Genomic DNA, 14,022 nt, shown 5'->3' on the forward strand with positions numbered 1-14,022 from the left:
GGGGGCCTGGACCACAGGGATCTTGACTGGTCCCCCATCTGCCATCTTCCCTAAATGGAGACCCTACTGTGACCCTTTAATTCCATATGTATGGACCTGGTGAATCCGATAAACCCATCCTGAGACTTTAAGACCTAGCTTTCTGGTTTTAGGACTGTGACGGCATCCCGCAAAGGTGACAATATTGACAGGTATTTGGGAAACGCCAGTTTTCCTTCCTTCTCAGTGCACTTGTCCCAGTTTATTCACAACGTGGTAAACATATGGTTGTCATCCTGGCCTCACTGGATAGAAAAAAAAGTCAGTAGTCTAGAATTTGTGTACGTTTCAAATATATTTTATTACTTTTCTTTTTGTCTTAGAAAGAATATGAAACCTGCATGCAATGCTAATGGTTTCTGACACGTGCATAGCATATGACACAGCAGTACAACGAGGCATATACCAAAGGGGCAGTGTGCGGAGGGGGCGCTCTTAAGAGTCTATGTACAAAGGAAAGGGCGTGGGGTTGCCGTAGCTTTCAAGAGAGGACTGTGCTGTTTAACGTTGAAGAATTACACGCCCGTTACAGGTAGAATGCTTCCGTACTGCGTGTTCTGCCACCAGGAGGGAAAGAAACATGCTTTGAAGGTTCTCCATCATCAATAGTGTGTCTGTAGCCGTGTACTGTGTGTGGATTGGTCTCTTTTTAAGTGTTGTTGTAAGGTTTCGCTAACAGTGTTGGGAACTTCGCGTGCTTCCAAAGCAGTAAATACTGAAGCAGTGAACCTTTCACAAGAAGGAGAGAAGACCCAACCCCTTCCTTAAGGGCCCCGTGCTTTGCCATCCCAGAATCTTGGAAATGTTTCCTAGAATACGTAAACGTTAGCCCGGGCTGGGGGCGGGGGGGGGGGGGAGGGGGTGAAGCACATTTCTGTGGCAGACAAACTTGAGTCCCTCACACAACAGATGCAGAGAGATCGGCTTCTGCCTGCCCGGTGACAGGGGCCACTGTGGCGTCCCCCCAAGGCTGTGACCAACCGTGAGCCCAGGAGAGCCCGTGGCAGCTGTGTGGAGGCGCCAGGACCTCTGAGCGGAAGCGCCCCGCATTAGCAACGGAGCAACGCTGCTATGAAATGTTTCAACCAAGCTCTGTGTTCCTCCCAGGCGCTTATAAAGCTCAGATGTAGTGATGTCTGGACAAATACAAAAAAGCATTTTTTTTTTTTTTTTTACAAAGGAAAGGCATGAGTTTCCCCCCTTTCGGTAAAAAGCAGTGTGTGATCAAGTCTGGAGCACAAGAGAGAAGGGTCTCACATCTGGAAGCCTTTCGCACACAGCTATAAAATGTAAAAACTGACCCTTGGTAAAAAGTGCTTTGTAACAATATATAATTTGTGTCTTATGCCTGTGAGAAAGAGAAGGGTTGTTTTTTATCTGCAGAGTCCTTTGCTCGTCTCCCAGCTGGTGTGAAGTTTTCCTATGAGGGATTTTTCACCCTACTCTTCGTAGACCCTGGGAAGAGAAAACACCCACGTTAAGTGGCTCAGGACATGACACAGGGCGGGGGCTAAGCTGCTTCATCCTTGCCTTCTGGAGTGCCCCTCCCGGGAAGGCAGGAGCTTGGGAGAAGTAGGAGGAGGGGGGGGACACCTCAGAGGAGGTCATCGCATGGACCTCAAAATCTTACCCGAATCTGGCTTTGTGCATTGTCAACCTCTGCGATCCTCAAAGCCCTATGGGGCAAGTCCTCTCTATATATGAGGAAACTGAGGCACAAGGGACTTAAGATTTGCCCAACGAACACTGAATGTCCACGGTGGGAATGAGGTCTGTGTCCAGCATGAGCAGGGATGGGGCAGGGGAGGACAGGGCATCCCGTCCTTCAACTCAGGCTTGTATCTTCCCTTGTGTTTTGCCCAGAGAATGCATGTCTTCCGGAAAAATGCTAGTTCTAGAAGCTGCTGCCTAAAGACTGAAGGGTAGTTAGTGGGGCTGGGGCCTGTCCCAGAGGCCTGTGGCTCCAGGTCACTTCCTTTGGGTGGTTGTAGGACCTGCATGACCTACCCCCCCCCCCCCCCCCCCACCTCCCAGACTGTCTCTATTTCAGATCTTAAATCCCTTCTGTTCTGCCCCATGGCTGTTTCAGGGCCATGCTTTGTACTCAGACAGCCCACCCATTCTTCTGCCTCATTCCTTATTTCCGAGTAAGACCACCTGACTGTACTCCGCCCGATGCTGCTGCTTCCCGTGGCAGCCGGGAGCTCTGGGCTCTCAGATGCGGAGCTGCTAGGCTGGCTCCACAGACCAGCAGCTCCTGGGCCTGCCAGCAGCCCCCACGACTAGCCTGGGCCAGCCTGCTGGCATCTCCTTCCTGCACCCTACATTTAGCATTGTCTTGCTGTCTCTGCAAAGGGGACTTCACGGTAGTTTCTTTCTCTCCATTCTACATTCGTGGAGACATTTCCAGCCTTTTACAGGGCGAGGGGAGGTGGGGAGGACAAGAGATCGTCCCCTTCCTCTCCCAGGATGCCTCGGCCTCCCTAGAAAGAGGATGAATTCATTTTGTAATGAAGCCACGGGAGGCTTGGTCACTGAGTGGCTCTCCTCACTGGAATTTGCAGATCTAAAAAGAGCAGGGCTGCGTTGTCCCATGCCTGCCTCCCCGTCGTCAGAGCCATGGCCCAGGTGGAGGGCTGAGGGACAAAGTGTGCGCATCGCCTGAGTGTCTGCCCTCAGTCCTGTGCAGACGGTCTCAGCCCCCCTTCACAGACTGGCCCTGCATTTAGCCCCATTCCACTTGGATGACGCAGGGCCTGGAGAGTGGCAGTGGACAGGACGGGTCCTGCTTTGGCCACGTGAGCTGCCTGCCCTGACCGGAAAGAGGGCTTCATTCCCATCAGATCCACAGAAAATAACCTCTTGCTCTCATCAGTTTCTATTTCAAGCAGTTGCAGACGAGGCGGTTTCAGAGGCAGTGCAAAGGGCTCAGATAGTGGGATTGGGCCTGAGTGTGGGCTGTGGGGGAGCCAGTCATGGGCTGAACCTTGAGAGGAAGGGCTGGGGAGGGGGGAGCAACGGGAGGGGTGGCTCAGGCAGCCTCTCCAGGCAGGGAGAAGGTGACCTTGGGAGGCCTGGCTTTCTGCCATGTGCTCCCAGGGAAGTCACTCCCCATTTCCACTTCGCCCTGGTTTCCCTCTCTGCAGAATGGGGTGCTGGACCCAGCTCCCGAGGAAGTCCCCTCTGTGTGTGTGTGCACATATATACACACGCTATATAGGTACAGGTGTAGACAGGCCCTGAGTGTGGGAGGAGTAGGTGTGCCCTGGGACACGCTCACTTTTATGTGGTATGGGGAAACAGGGAACTCGCCAGACATGGGACCACAGGAGATCAGAGATGGAGAGTGGACTTCTGATTGTGGAAACAGAACCCAGAGAGGACAGAGGTCTGGTTCACAGCTCTGGTCATCTGGCCACTGCTGTCCCCTGAGATTAACAGTGGCTCTGATTTTAAAGGGTCAAGTCCAAGGTCCCTCCCTGCACCTGCAAGGGAAGGAGTCTGTCAGCTTTCTGGGCAGCAGGGGACACGGGGGCCCCTTGAGGGAAGGAAGTGTTTGTTGGTAAGGTATTGTCCTCATCGTGTGGTGGGGGTACCCTGTGTTACAGTTAATAAACACAGTTACTTAAGTGGTCGTGTTTCACCACACAAGAATCCCAGAGAGCCATGCCAGCCTCTTGCCCGTTCACTTGACAGAGGGAAACTGAGGGTCAGAGAACTTAGGTTGCTTTAAAAAGAAGAGGAATTGAGACTACAGCTTAACACGTTAGCATGGTGCAAACTTTAGTTCACAAAAGGATAACTTTTCGATGCTTACAGTTGTCCAAGGGAACAAGGGCCTGCTTTGTGAAGCGGCGAGTTCCTTACCCCACGGGGTTATGTGAACAGGCTTGGCTCTCTGCTCGCCGTGGCTACTGTGGTGGGTGTTCACCCCTTCGGCGACGCTAGAGGAGCTAGCCGGGGTCTGAGACCTGGAGCTGGTGGGAAGGTAGGTGTGAGGAGGTGGGGGCATGCATACCTGCGTTTCTCGTTCCAGGCGTTGTACCACTTGATGAACCGCTTGGTGCTCTGCAGCTTGGGGTGCAGGCAGTGCTCCTGACCCCGGTACCTGGACACGCTCTTGGTGGTGATGCTGAAACGGAGCAGCGTGGGGTGCAGGATTGAGGAGCCTGAATGGCAGCCCCTCAGTGTGGCCTGTGGGCCGCCCTGGTCTGTCCCAGTCAGGGAGAGCCCTGAAAATGTGGCCGCCTCCCTCCTGTCAGGGGAACGCGCCCTGGTGCTCACTGCCTGGCTGCCTCTTTGGAAGGTTCTGGGTGTCCCCTTAATCTCCGATTTCACATACAGTTTAACCCTGTATGGAGTGATTGGCTCTCACTTCTCCCCTGGAGTTCTTAGGGTCTGGGATAGCCCCCCTCCCCCTATCCCCTCCCTCACAAGGCTGTTGCCTATAGGGCTCATGCCTCCCTTGGAGAACAAAGCTCTGGGGACTCTTCCAGCTCCTCTAAACCTAGGATTGGAGAGGTGGAGAGAGCTAATATCAGCAAGGTGCACACGCCGAGACCCCTTTCCTTGGGTACAAGGAAATTGCTCGCGGCAGGGCTCAGACATGCCCTGCACATGGGTGGTCTCTGTCTGACCCTTCAAACCCCAGAGCCCCTTGATCCTCTGAAGTCTGTCCCAGGGCTGGGACATGACAGATCCTGAAGTTAAGTCTTGCTGGCCTTGCAGCCCATTTTGATTCCTGAGCCTGAAGTCCCAGTTGTCTCAGCCCCCAGCAAGAAAATAAGACCTCCCCTCAGGCCTCTGTCAGCCCATGTGCCAAACCGAGTGGAGGCCCTAGTCGTGCGGCAGAAAAGCAGGTGGCGCTGTACAGAGTGTAGGGCCTGGGTGTGAATCCCAGCTCTTTCTGTAGGACCTTGGGTAATTTCTCTTAACCAGTTTGCCCATCTGTAAAATGGGTTTAATAATAGGACCTACCTCTTAGGGTTATCGGGTAATGAAAGGGTATAATGTATGCAGAGTGCCTAGCACCTGGTAGACGCAACGTGGAGAATTCCTGTCATTAGTAATTGTCTTGGAAGATGAGATGGCCAAGGAGAAAGAGAAGCCTTAGTGTGTGAGCTCCAGCCTGGACGGGGAAAGCAGGACTGCTGCCCAGGATTGCCATGCCCCGCTCACCCTGGGCTGGCCAGGGTGGCAGGATTTTAGGAGGAAGCTTCTGGGTAGGGGAGGAAGGATGGTGTTCCAGAACAAAGGACCACCTAGGGGATGTGGAAAAGTGGAAGGTGAGAGGTGCCACTCCCTGAGTGGTCATGGCACGAGCAGATGATGGTGGGCTGGGGAATGAGCTGAGGGGGCAAAGAGGGGCAGTTGGAGGCTGGATTGGGAAGAGAAAGAAGGGAGGGAGAGAGGGCAGTTAGGGCCCTGCAGGTTCCCAAAGGTAAAGTGTCAGGGCACACGGGCCAAGTTCTAGATGGGAGCAGGGCCACCACAAACTGAGTCTCCCTGTTGACAGGGAGAGAAAAACCGAATCTTGCCACCAGAATGGGGGCAGAATATTTCTGGGCAACTTGTTCTCTTCCCTTCTCTGTGCTCAGAGTTTCCAAGGCCCCCCATTGCAGCCCAAGCTTCCTAGAGCAGGGGTGGCTCTTCTGCTAACTGCTGTGGACTGGGCTCTGCCTTCACTGGCCCTCTGAGACCAGTCGCTCCCCGGGTCCTGTCCCTCCTGCTAGGTCTTCAAGCATGGGCCCAGGCTTCCCAGGGAAGTCCCAGACTTCCCAGAACAGTCTGCTTGTTCTCCTCTCCATAGTACTCGGTCACTCTGCGGGAATTTAACCCACTGCTCTCTCTGCCTACAGTGCTGCTTTTGCACTTGAAGTGAAGGGATGTGGGCAAGCCTGATGAAGATGCCCTCCTCAGTTAGGTCACTGTGCAGGCTGGGGATTCCCAATTCTGAAGGTCGGGGCAGCAGGGAAGACACTCAGCCCTCCCACCACAGTCCTTGAATGCTTGTCACAACACTGGGACAATGAAAATTGGTTGTGGGGTGAAGACATGACGATTTATATTCCCTGCAGTTGCTCAGAAATTCTGGGTCCTGTGTCCCCTCTCCTCAGTGGTTCTGGGGTGCTGAGGGTTTGGGCAAGAGTTCATAGGGCACAAATGGCCCTTTATAAAATCTGGAGTCTACTCCCACTTGCAAAGCACACTGGCCTCCCCACCCCACCCCCAGCCTCATCAGAGATTTCTGGGTGACTCAGGGTGAACTGGAAAACTTGCTTTTGTTCAGCGTTTGTGGCTGAAAACCTGCTTTGGCAAAAAGTGCTGGCCCTGCATCTGATCTAGAGACTCTTAGGAGCTTGAGACAGGAGAGGATGTTCAGCCCTTCAGTGCTGTGGGCGGGGCTGGGTGTGGGTGAAGGTTTAGGAAGGAGACTGGTGACTGTGTTTGGACCTCCTGAGGCCCCTGCCAGTTTTCACAAGGTTGCGTAAAGCCTTCTCGCACCTGCCTGCTGTCAGTTTCCTCTCTATTCTGAAAAAATTTAGTCGGGAGAAAGAGTAAACCTGTTTATTGAGGGTCCTTTAGAGAAGTCTCTGCACCCCATACCCTGCTTCTCTTTCTCTGCAAGGTCTTGGCACCTGGCCATGGGGTGTGGGGTGGTTCTCAGTACTTAGAGGAGTGCAAACTTAATTTGCTACGTCCCTGTCATCTTCAGCCCCCAAGCTGGAAACCATGAAGGACCTGTAGCTCCTCCTTCAGCTTGTGGGAACACTAGCCCCCACCAAAAAAAGATTTTCCGGCAGTTCTTCTGGACTTGGGTCTACTAGGCAAGGGACAGGGGTTGATTTATGTGCCTGGGCAGGAAGGCAGTGGGGTTTGGCTTAAGCCTGGTGGCTTTGCAAATTCCCCTAACTTCAGCCTGACTGTGCAGCCCCCAGGTGGCAGTGTGGGGGGGGAGGTGGGCTGCCTTTGCATACACTGTGCGGAGGCCTTGGGACCATCGGGGCCAGCGGATAGAAGGCACTTGCCCAGACTGAGAATAAAGTGTGTCCTGTTTCTGGGGGAGGGGAAGAGGGGCCAATGGTCCGTGGCAGACCACGGTAGCTGCTTTGCCAAGGGCTTCCTTCCTGGCCAAGTGCATACTGATGGGGAAACAGTGGTGCTGGACTCAAGTGGTTAATTGGGAAGGCAGAGGAGCAAGGAAACTCCGTGTTCTCTCACTCTGTCCCAGTTTTAAAAATATTCTTTGCATCCCCACCAAGCAGGGCTCCAGCCGCATGGCACGTTAACCCCAGCAGATCACTTTGCCCAGCACTGCTCAGGCTCAGGGACCCACAAGAGTCCAGCGGGTGGTGGAGGATCAAGGATCAGTCTCAACATGAAATCGCTAGCAGCCAAAAAAGCTGGCTGTGGTCCCCTGGTAGGGAAAAGGCTCTGAAAGGAGGGTTGGGTCTGAGGACTTAAAGTCAGCATTTGTTTTAATTCTCTCTCCAGCAACAGGAAGGCAACATGCATCCCAGTTTGGGTGCAAGTTCAATAGTTCTGGGTGAGTTTGGAGCGCTTTCAATCCCGATGCTCTAAAGTTGGCACGACCAGAGCCATTTAACCCTTGATCACCCCAGAATGGTGGGCAGTGCAAGCACCTAGGCTACCCATTTGAATCTTAGCAAGGGTGAACACCCAGAGGCTGTTTCCAGAGAACAGGGCAGTTGTCCCTCTTTCCAAACTCTTTCAGACTGTCACGCCAGCGTCCTAGGGACTTGCTGGGCAATTACAAAGCCTCCTCCAAGGCCTTGCCAAAGGCACAGAGGAATGTCTGTTAGCCCCACCGACCCAGCCCCATGCTGTGCCCCAGCACCGGGTTAAGAGCAGCCCGCACACACGCTCAAGGTGAGGAGCCAGAACTCACATAACCATCTTCTCCTCGCAGTGCGGGTACTTTGGCTTCATTTCCAGCTTCTTCACGTCGCTGTATCGAATCTTGGGCCCCTTTCGGGAGCATTTACATTTGGACCCTGGGAGAGAGAGCGCCGGGTATCATTCAGCTGCGTGTGCGGTCTCCTGCCCCCCCCCCCCCACCGCCCTAGGTGCCCACCCAGGACCTCGGGGGTCCCTGGAAGCCCAGCAGTTGGCGCCCAGGTGCCCCAGGACGGGACGGGACGGCGACAAGAGACCTCCCGGGCACTCACCGTCCACGCGTGCGGCGCACAACGCCAGGAGCAGCAGGAGTAGCGCGGCGGACAGGAGCCTCATGCTGGCCGGAGGGGCGCGGCGCGGGAGCAGGGACTGGGGAGGGCGCCCGGCCGGCCGGCTCAGCTCTCTCTGCTCGGAGCGCGCCTCCGGCTCTGCTCCGCTCGCTCCCGCTGCGCCCGTCGGTGGGTGCCTGGTGCCGGCTGCGTTCCGCTCTCGGCTCCGCGCTGTCTCCGCAGCCTCCCTCCGCCCGCCGAGGCCTCTTTTAAATCCGCTCCTGCCCTCGCGGCAGCGAGCTCATTAATATGCAGAACCACTCGGTGACTCACTGAGATTTCTCAACGAGGTGGGGGGAGGAGACCTTCCCCGCCCCGGGACCGCGATCTCCGCGGCGCACACTGGGAGCCACGCGCGCACACACCCATTCATACCCGCTGCCCTCTTGCTTCTATACACACTTGCATACCCAGACTCCAGCCCGCGCATACCCAGACTCCAGCCCGCGCACACCGCCAGTGCCCCGGTGGTACCGGCTGTTCCGGACACTTTAGAGGCTGCTTAAGGGCGCTGCTTTTCTGAATCGCATGGTTCCCTCTGGCCAGACAAGCATGCTGTCCTGAGCTGCTGAGAGACCCAGGCCCGCGGCCCAGATCTTCTGAGAACTGAAAGGGTTTTGGAACAGGTGCCAGGTGTGAGTGCCAGCAGGCCTGACTCCTAGGGTGTGAGTTGTCCCTGTTGGGCCAGCAGCCTTGGTGGCCAGAGCACAAGGCCAGGTCTGGAGGGAGGTTGCCATAGGTTGTACAGGAGCAAAGTCATTGCCTGTGGTCACTGCGGCTGGCTCAAAGGATGCGCCCGAGGGATTTTTGGTCACTCTGAGAGGAAGACTTCCTAAAGTTGGTACATGGCTGTGCGAGCTGCCTGCGGAGTGGTGAGAACCAGCCAGGGGTTCCTTGCTGTCATACCATTCTCTAAAGGCTCTGCCCAGCAGGGACACATGGCAGTGGTAACCATTTGGACAAAGTTCATGTTCCAGACATATGCCAGGCTCTGTGGCGTAGTGTTGTGGGCCAAGGCAGGGCAACAGAGATTCCTGCTTCATCACTTACCAGTGCAAGTGACCTCACTACTCTGAGCCTTCATTGTGCCTTCTGTAAAGCAGGAGTGTCACAGTGCATGTCACAGGGTGGCTGTGAGAGGTGTGGAAGATCAGACGTGTAAAGTGTCCGACAGAATGCCTGACCCATAGTTGGTGCCCAGGAAATCTTACCTATTGATATCATTATAGTATGTATTTTAACCTATGTTATTTTGATTCTTATAAATCATTTTCCAAGTTGGTATTTTCATTCTTTTTTTGACAGGCATGGGAACAGGTTTAGAGAGAAGAAATAACTGGTCTAAGACCACAGAGCCAGGTGGCTAGGTCAGGAGGGGCTGGAGAATTGGGGCTCCAGCCTCTGGGCTACCCTGCCTCCCTCAGGCACTTGGGGAAGTGCTTCCTTCTTAGACCCAGCAACAGGGGATGGAGTATCTCAGGCTCCAAGGGTCCCTGGGCTTGGCTCCCAGGCCAGAGCTGAAGCCAGGGCAGAAACTGCCAGGTTCTTCCAGCTCACACAGCTCTGTGCTGTCAGCCCAGCAACTCCCTGGGGGTGCAAGAACCCAAAGGGGTCCTGGGAGGATGGGGAGGGCAGGCTGCTGGGGACAGAGTGGAAAATGTGTACCGTCTCTTCCCAGTTTGAGCTCCTTGGCTACCTGGAGGGGATGCTGAGCCATGAAGGGCCGGCAGAGCTTATGAGCTGGCTTCAGGCCATGTCCTGAGTCCTGTGCATGCAGTTGGATTTGTACTTGAAGCAAGGCGAACCGCTGGACATGTGGGTTTATCTAGAAGATGAGACCAAGGGAGTGATTTGGGGCAATAACATTACTTTTCAAAATGTTTAGTCTTTCAAAAAAAATTTTGGTACAAAACCAAAATGTTTGTTACAGAAAAATCAGAAAACACAAGCAGAGGAAAACATAAAAGAACACACTTCCACCCACTCAGAGGTCTACACTAAAATGCTAACAGTGTTATCTTTCCCAGCACTTTTGTGTTTGCTTGCATGCATGTGCACATGTGTGATCAGTGTGCATGTCCTGTTTGAAAACCCATTTGTTTTACCTGTCTCTGTATCGTCAACATTCTCCCATATGACGGGTTTTGCTTCTACAGTCTCTCTTTTAATGGCATCATATATGGTCACCTAGCATTGTGGCTGAAAGCTCAGTGTCTCCATGTCAGACTGCCTGGGTGTGAGTCCTACTACCAGCTATGTGACCTGGGGCAAATGACTTCACTCTTTTCAATACTGATTTTCTAACCTGTGAGATTGTGATGATAATGGGACCTATGGCAGAAGGAGAATTAAATGAGATGGTGCATGAAAAGCTTTTCATGTGGTCCCTATGACAGAGTAAGTGCTCAGTAAGTGCTATGGATTGTTGTCATTATTTTGGGTGCAGCCCGGTCCACTGTACAGATGTACTGTAATTACTTTCAGTAATTATTCTTTGCTAAATGTTTAGATTGTCTTCAACCATGTTCTGTCAGTGGCGTGTGACATATACTCTTGTAGCTCAATTTTGGGGCAGCCCTTTAAAAATTGATCGTGTCTCAGAATCACTGGGCCATTGGGGCATGCTCATCTAAGGCTTTTAATACAAATTTCCCTTCAAAAAATATAATCCATTTTATTTTTCACAAGGAATTTCTTACCTGCCAAGGTTTCTCAGAGCATGTGACATAGATTTTTAAATTAACAATGCTGATTAGGTAAGTGGGATCTGACAGCATCAGGGATCATGGGCACCGAGCTTTTGTAGGAAAAACTAGTTGGCCCTAAACATACGGACCAGTTTCCCAACTTCCAGGGCCAGACCAGAGGTCAGACCACCCATTGTTTTGCCCCCAGTTGTACTCCGAAGACTACGTATGCTCATCTTTGGTTTGCAAAATACAGCCATGTGTTTTTGCAAGCACAGCTCACTCCTGTTTGTGTGAGTTCTTCAGGGGCCATGGGTAGAGGAGAGGATGGGGGCCTTCTGCTGCCAGCCTGTCTGTGGATGATGCTGCTCAACTGGGAGAGAGAGGGGGGTCTTGACTTTTGACTTGCCTTTTGGGTGCAGACTCTCCCAAACTCATGTAGGGGTCTTTGAGCAGGTGGAGGAGGCAGGGTGAGGTGGATAAGGGCAAGGTAGTTCTGTGCCCAGTGGCCCTAATTCCGGGGTGATCCCTGGGGTGTGATGAAGGACCACACACATATTCTGCCCTTTGGGGCATAGTCTGGTGTGTGTGTGTGTGTGTGTGTGTGTGTGTGTGTGTGTGTGTAGGTGCCTGCAGCTATTTATGGTCAGACTGGCTTCTATGGAAGGGGTACATGCAAGGTATGGGGGACACAGAGGTGGGAGGAAATAGAAGCAGAAAACCATTCCTTGAGGGAGTGGAAAATTGGCTGACCCTAGGGATTTCCATATTTATCCTGTTCACAGTGATTGAGCACCCACTGTGTTCCAGGCTCTGTGCAAGGTGCTGGGGTTAAGGTGAACAGAGGAGGGATGCGCCTGTCGCCAAGGAGTTCAGAGTGTAGTGGGGAAGATGGACGTTAATCAGACAACCAGAAATGCACATGAAATTACTGCAGAGCTAGATGTGATGAAGGGAAGCTGATGCTATGGGCCTCGCCAGGGCATCTGACCAGGTGGGGAGGTGGGGATGGCTTCCCAGAGGAAATGTCCACCGGGCTGCAGTCTGAAGGATAAGGAGGAGTTAACCAGGTGGCAATGGCAGGGGGCCCATTCCTGCCCCCTTGTAGTCTGTGTTCCTCACACAGTGATCTCCTGTAGGTAAACCCCTGCTTAATGCCCTACTGGCTCCTGATTTCACCCGGAGTCCAAGCCAGTCCCTGCCAGTGCCCCGTCCCCTCGTGACCATCCACCTTTCTCCCCTTGGCCATGCTCTACCACAGTGCCTTGTCTTCTCTGTCAGACATGCCGAGCCTGGCCCCATCTTGGGATCTTGTGCTTGCTGACCCCTTTGCCCAAACTACTGTTCCCCACGTGTTGGCAGGTGGCTCCTCTGTACAGAAGTCTCAGCCATAATAGTCACTCTTCAGAGTCAGTCACACTAGCACTCTCACAGTCACTCTCTATGCCACTGGTATATTTTACTTTTTACATTGTATGTGCAACAACCTCACACTGTACTATGTTCAGTTTATTTGGGAGTGTGTTGTGGGTCATCTTCTGGTCTGCTGGTTCCATGAAGGTAGAGTCTCTGTCTTTCTTGCTCATCCTCAGTAAATCTAGGCTGTGTAGACTACAAGGTCGGGGTTGGGGGGTGGGGGGGAAGAGTGTGTGTGTGTGTGTGTTTGTGTGTTTGCGAAGGGAGTGGGTAAGGGTGGCCATTAGCAAGGCCACGTTCTGAGGAAAGCCAGTTCTTCCCAGTGCATTTGCTTCAGAAAAGTGTTTGCCGGAGGGAGGAGGAGGTGACTGAGCAGGAGTGTGGGATTCCAGGAAACCCTGCAGGTGTCAGGGCACCACCTCATAGATTCGCTGAGCAGGTGGATCCTAAGTGGTCAAGGCTGGTTTCCTGTCCAGGGAGCGGAGAGACAGCACTTCCTGTGGTGAGATCAGTGTGCCTTTCTCTGAGTGTCGCCCCCACCCTGTGGGACCCTGGGCAGCCAGTTGCCTCCTCTTTGCTGGCTCTCTTTTAGCACAGTTCTGCATAGTGACCCCCCTCCCCAGGCCCTCATTCTGAGGGAGAGGGGGATGCAGGCTGAGGTTTCCTGAGGACAACTCTTGGTTTTATTCTTTATACTTGGAATGGTTAGGGCAGCTGAGCAATTAAGCCTACAGGAAATGGTTCAGGGGGTAGCCAGGCAGTGTTGAATTAGGCTTCAGGCAGCCTTGTGGAGCAGAGGGGCCCTGACTCCAGTGGGTAACTGAGAGTGTTGTGTCTTCCCCCAAGCATGCTACAAGATGCTTGCAGCAAATATGACAGACGAACCATTAGCATTCACCCTGCCATTTATTTATTCAGCACCACCTCACTGGAGACAAACATCTTCACTATATCAAGAACACAAACAAAGATATTTTCAAAGGAGGCCCTAATAAATAAATGAGCAAAGGACAGACATCAAAGGGCAATTCAGGGGAAAAAGAAAGAAAAGCAATTATTAACCAACTCATGAAAGAATGTGCATCTTCATTAGCAATCAAGGAAAGCCACATTAATGCTGCAGTATCATGGCGTTTTGGTTTGGGTCCTACCAGATAATGAATATTTAAATTTTTAAAATGTTTTATTTATTTTTGAGAAAGAGAGAGAGAGAGAGAGAGAGAGAGAGAGAGAGAGAGAGAGAGTATGAGCAGTGGAGGGGCAGAGAGAGAGAGACACAGCATCTGAAGCAGGGTCCAGGCTCTGAGCTGTCAGCATAGAGCTTGACATAGGGCTTGAACTCACGATGTGAGATCATGACCTGAGTTGAAGTTGGATGCTCAACTGATTGAGCCACCCAGGCGTCCCATGAATATTTATTTTAAATAGTAATATCCAAAGCAATTGGATAAAGGGAGGGAGCAGAACTCAGCATCCCTGGTGGAACTACAAATTGGTACAAGATTTTGAGAAATTATATTTATGGTATATATCCAGAGGGTTTGAAATAAACTACTTTTTCCCCATTAACCCACTTCAGTTCTATTTAAACAGCTGATAAGGGAGAAAGGCTGCATGCAAGTAAGGAGTTAACC

The 14,022-nt window shown here is 52.6% G+C and overlaps 1 protein-coding gene across 1 annotated transcript; it reads right to left on the reverse strand.

The window, feature by feature from the left end:
* Nucleotides 1-1,353: 1,353 nt before the first annotated feature.
* On the reverse strand, nt 1,354-8,507 carry CXCL14 (C-X-C motif chemokine ligand 14). Its single transcript, XM_042958976.1, has 4 exons — nt 8,229-8,507; nt 7,949-8,054; nt 4,058-4,171; nt 1,354-1,494 (listed from the first exon to the last, which is right to left on the reverse strand). The coding sequence occupies exons 1-4, from the start codon at nt 8,290-8,292 to the stop codon at nt 1,479-1,481; spliced, it is 300 nt and encodes a 99-aa protein (XP_042814910.1). The 5' UTR covers nt 8,293-8,507; the 3' UTR covers nt 1,354-1,478.
* Nucleotides 8,508-14,022: the final 5,515 nt, after the last annotated feature.

This window comes from Panthera tigris, chromosome A1 (assembly GCF_018350195.1).
Source record: "Panthera tigris isolate Pti1 chromosome A1, P.tigris_Pti1_mat1.1, whole genome shotgun sequence".
Lineage (NCBI taxonomy): Eukaryota > Metazoa > Chordata > Mammalia > Carnivora > Felidae > Panthera > Panthera tigris.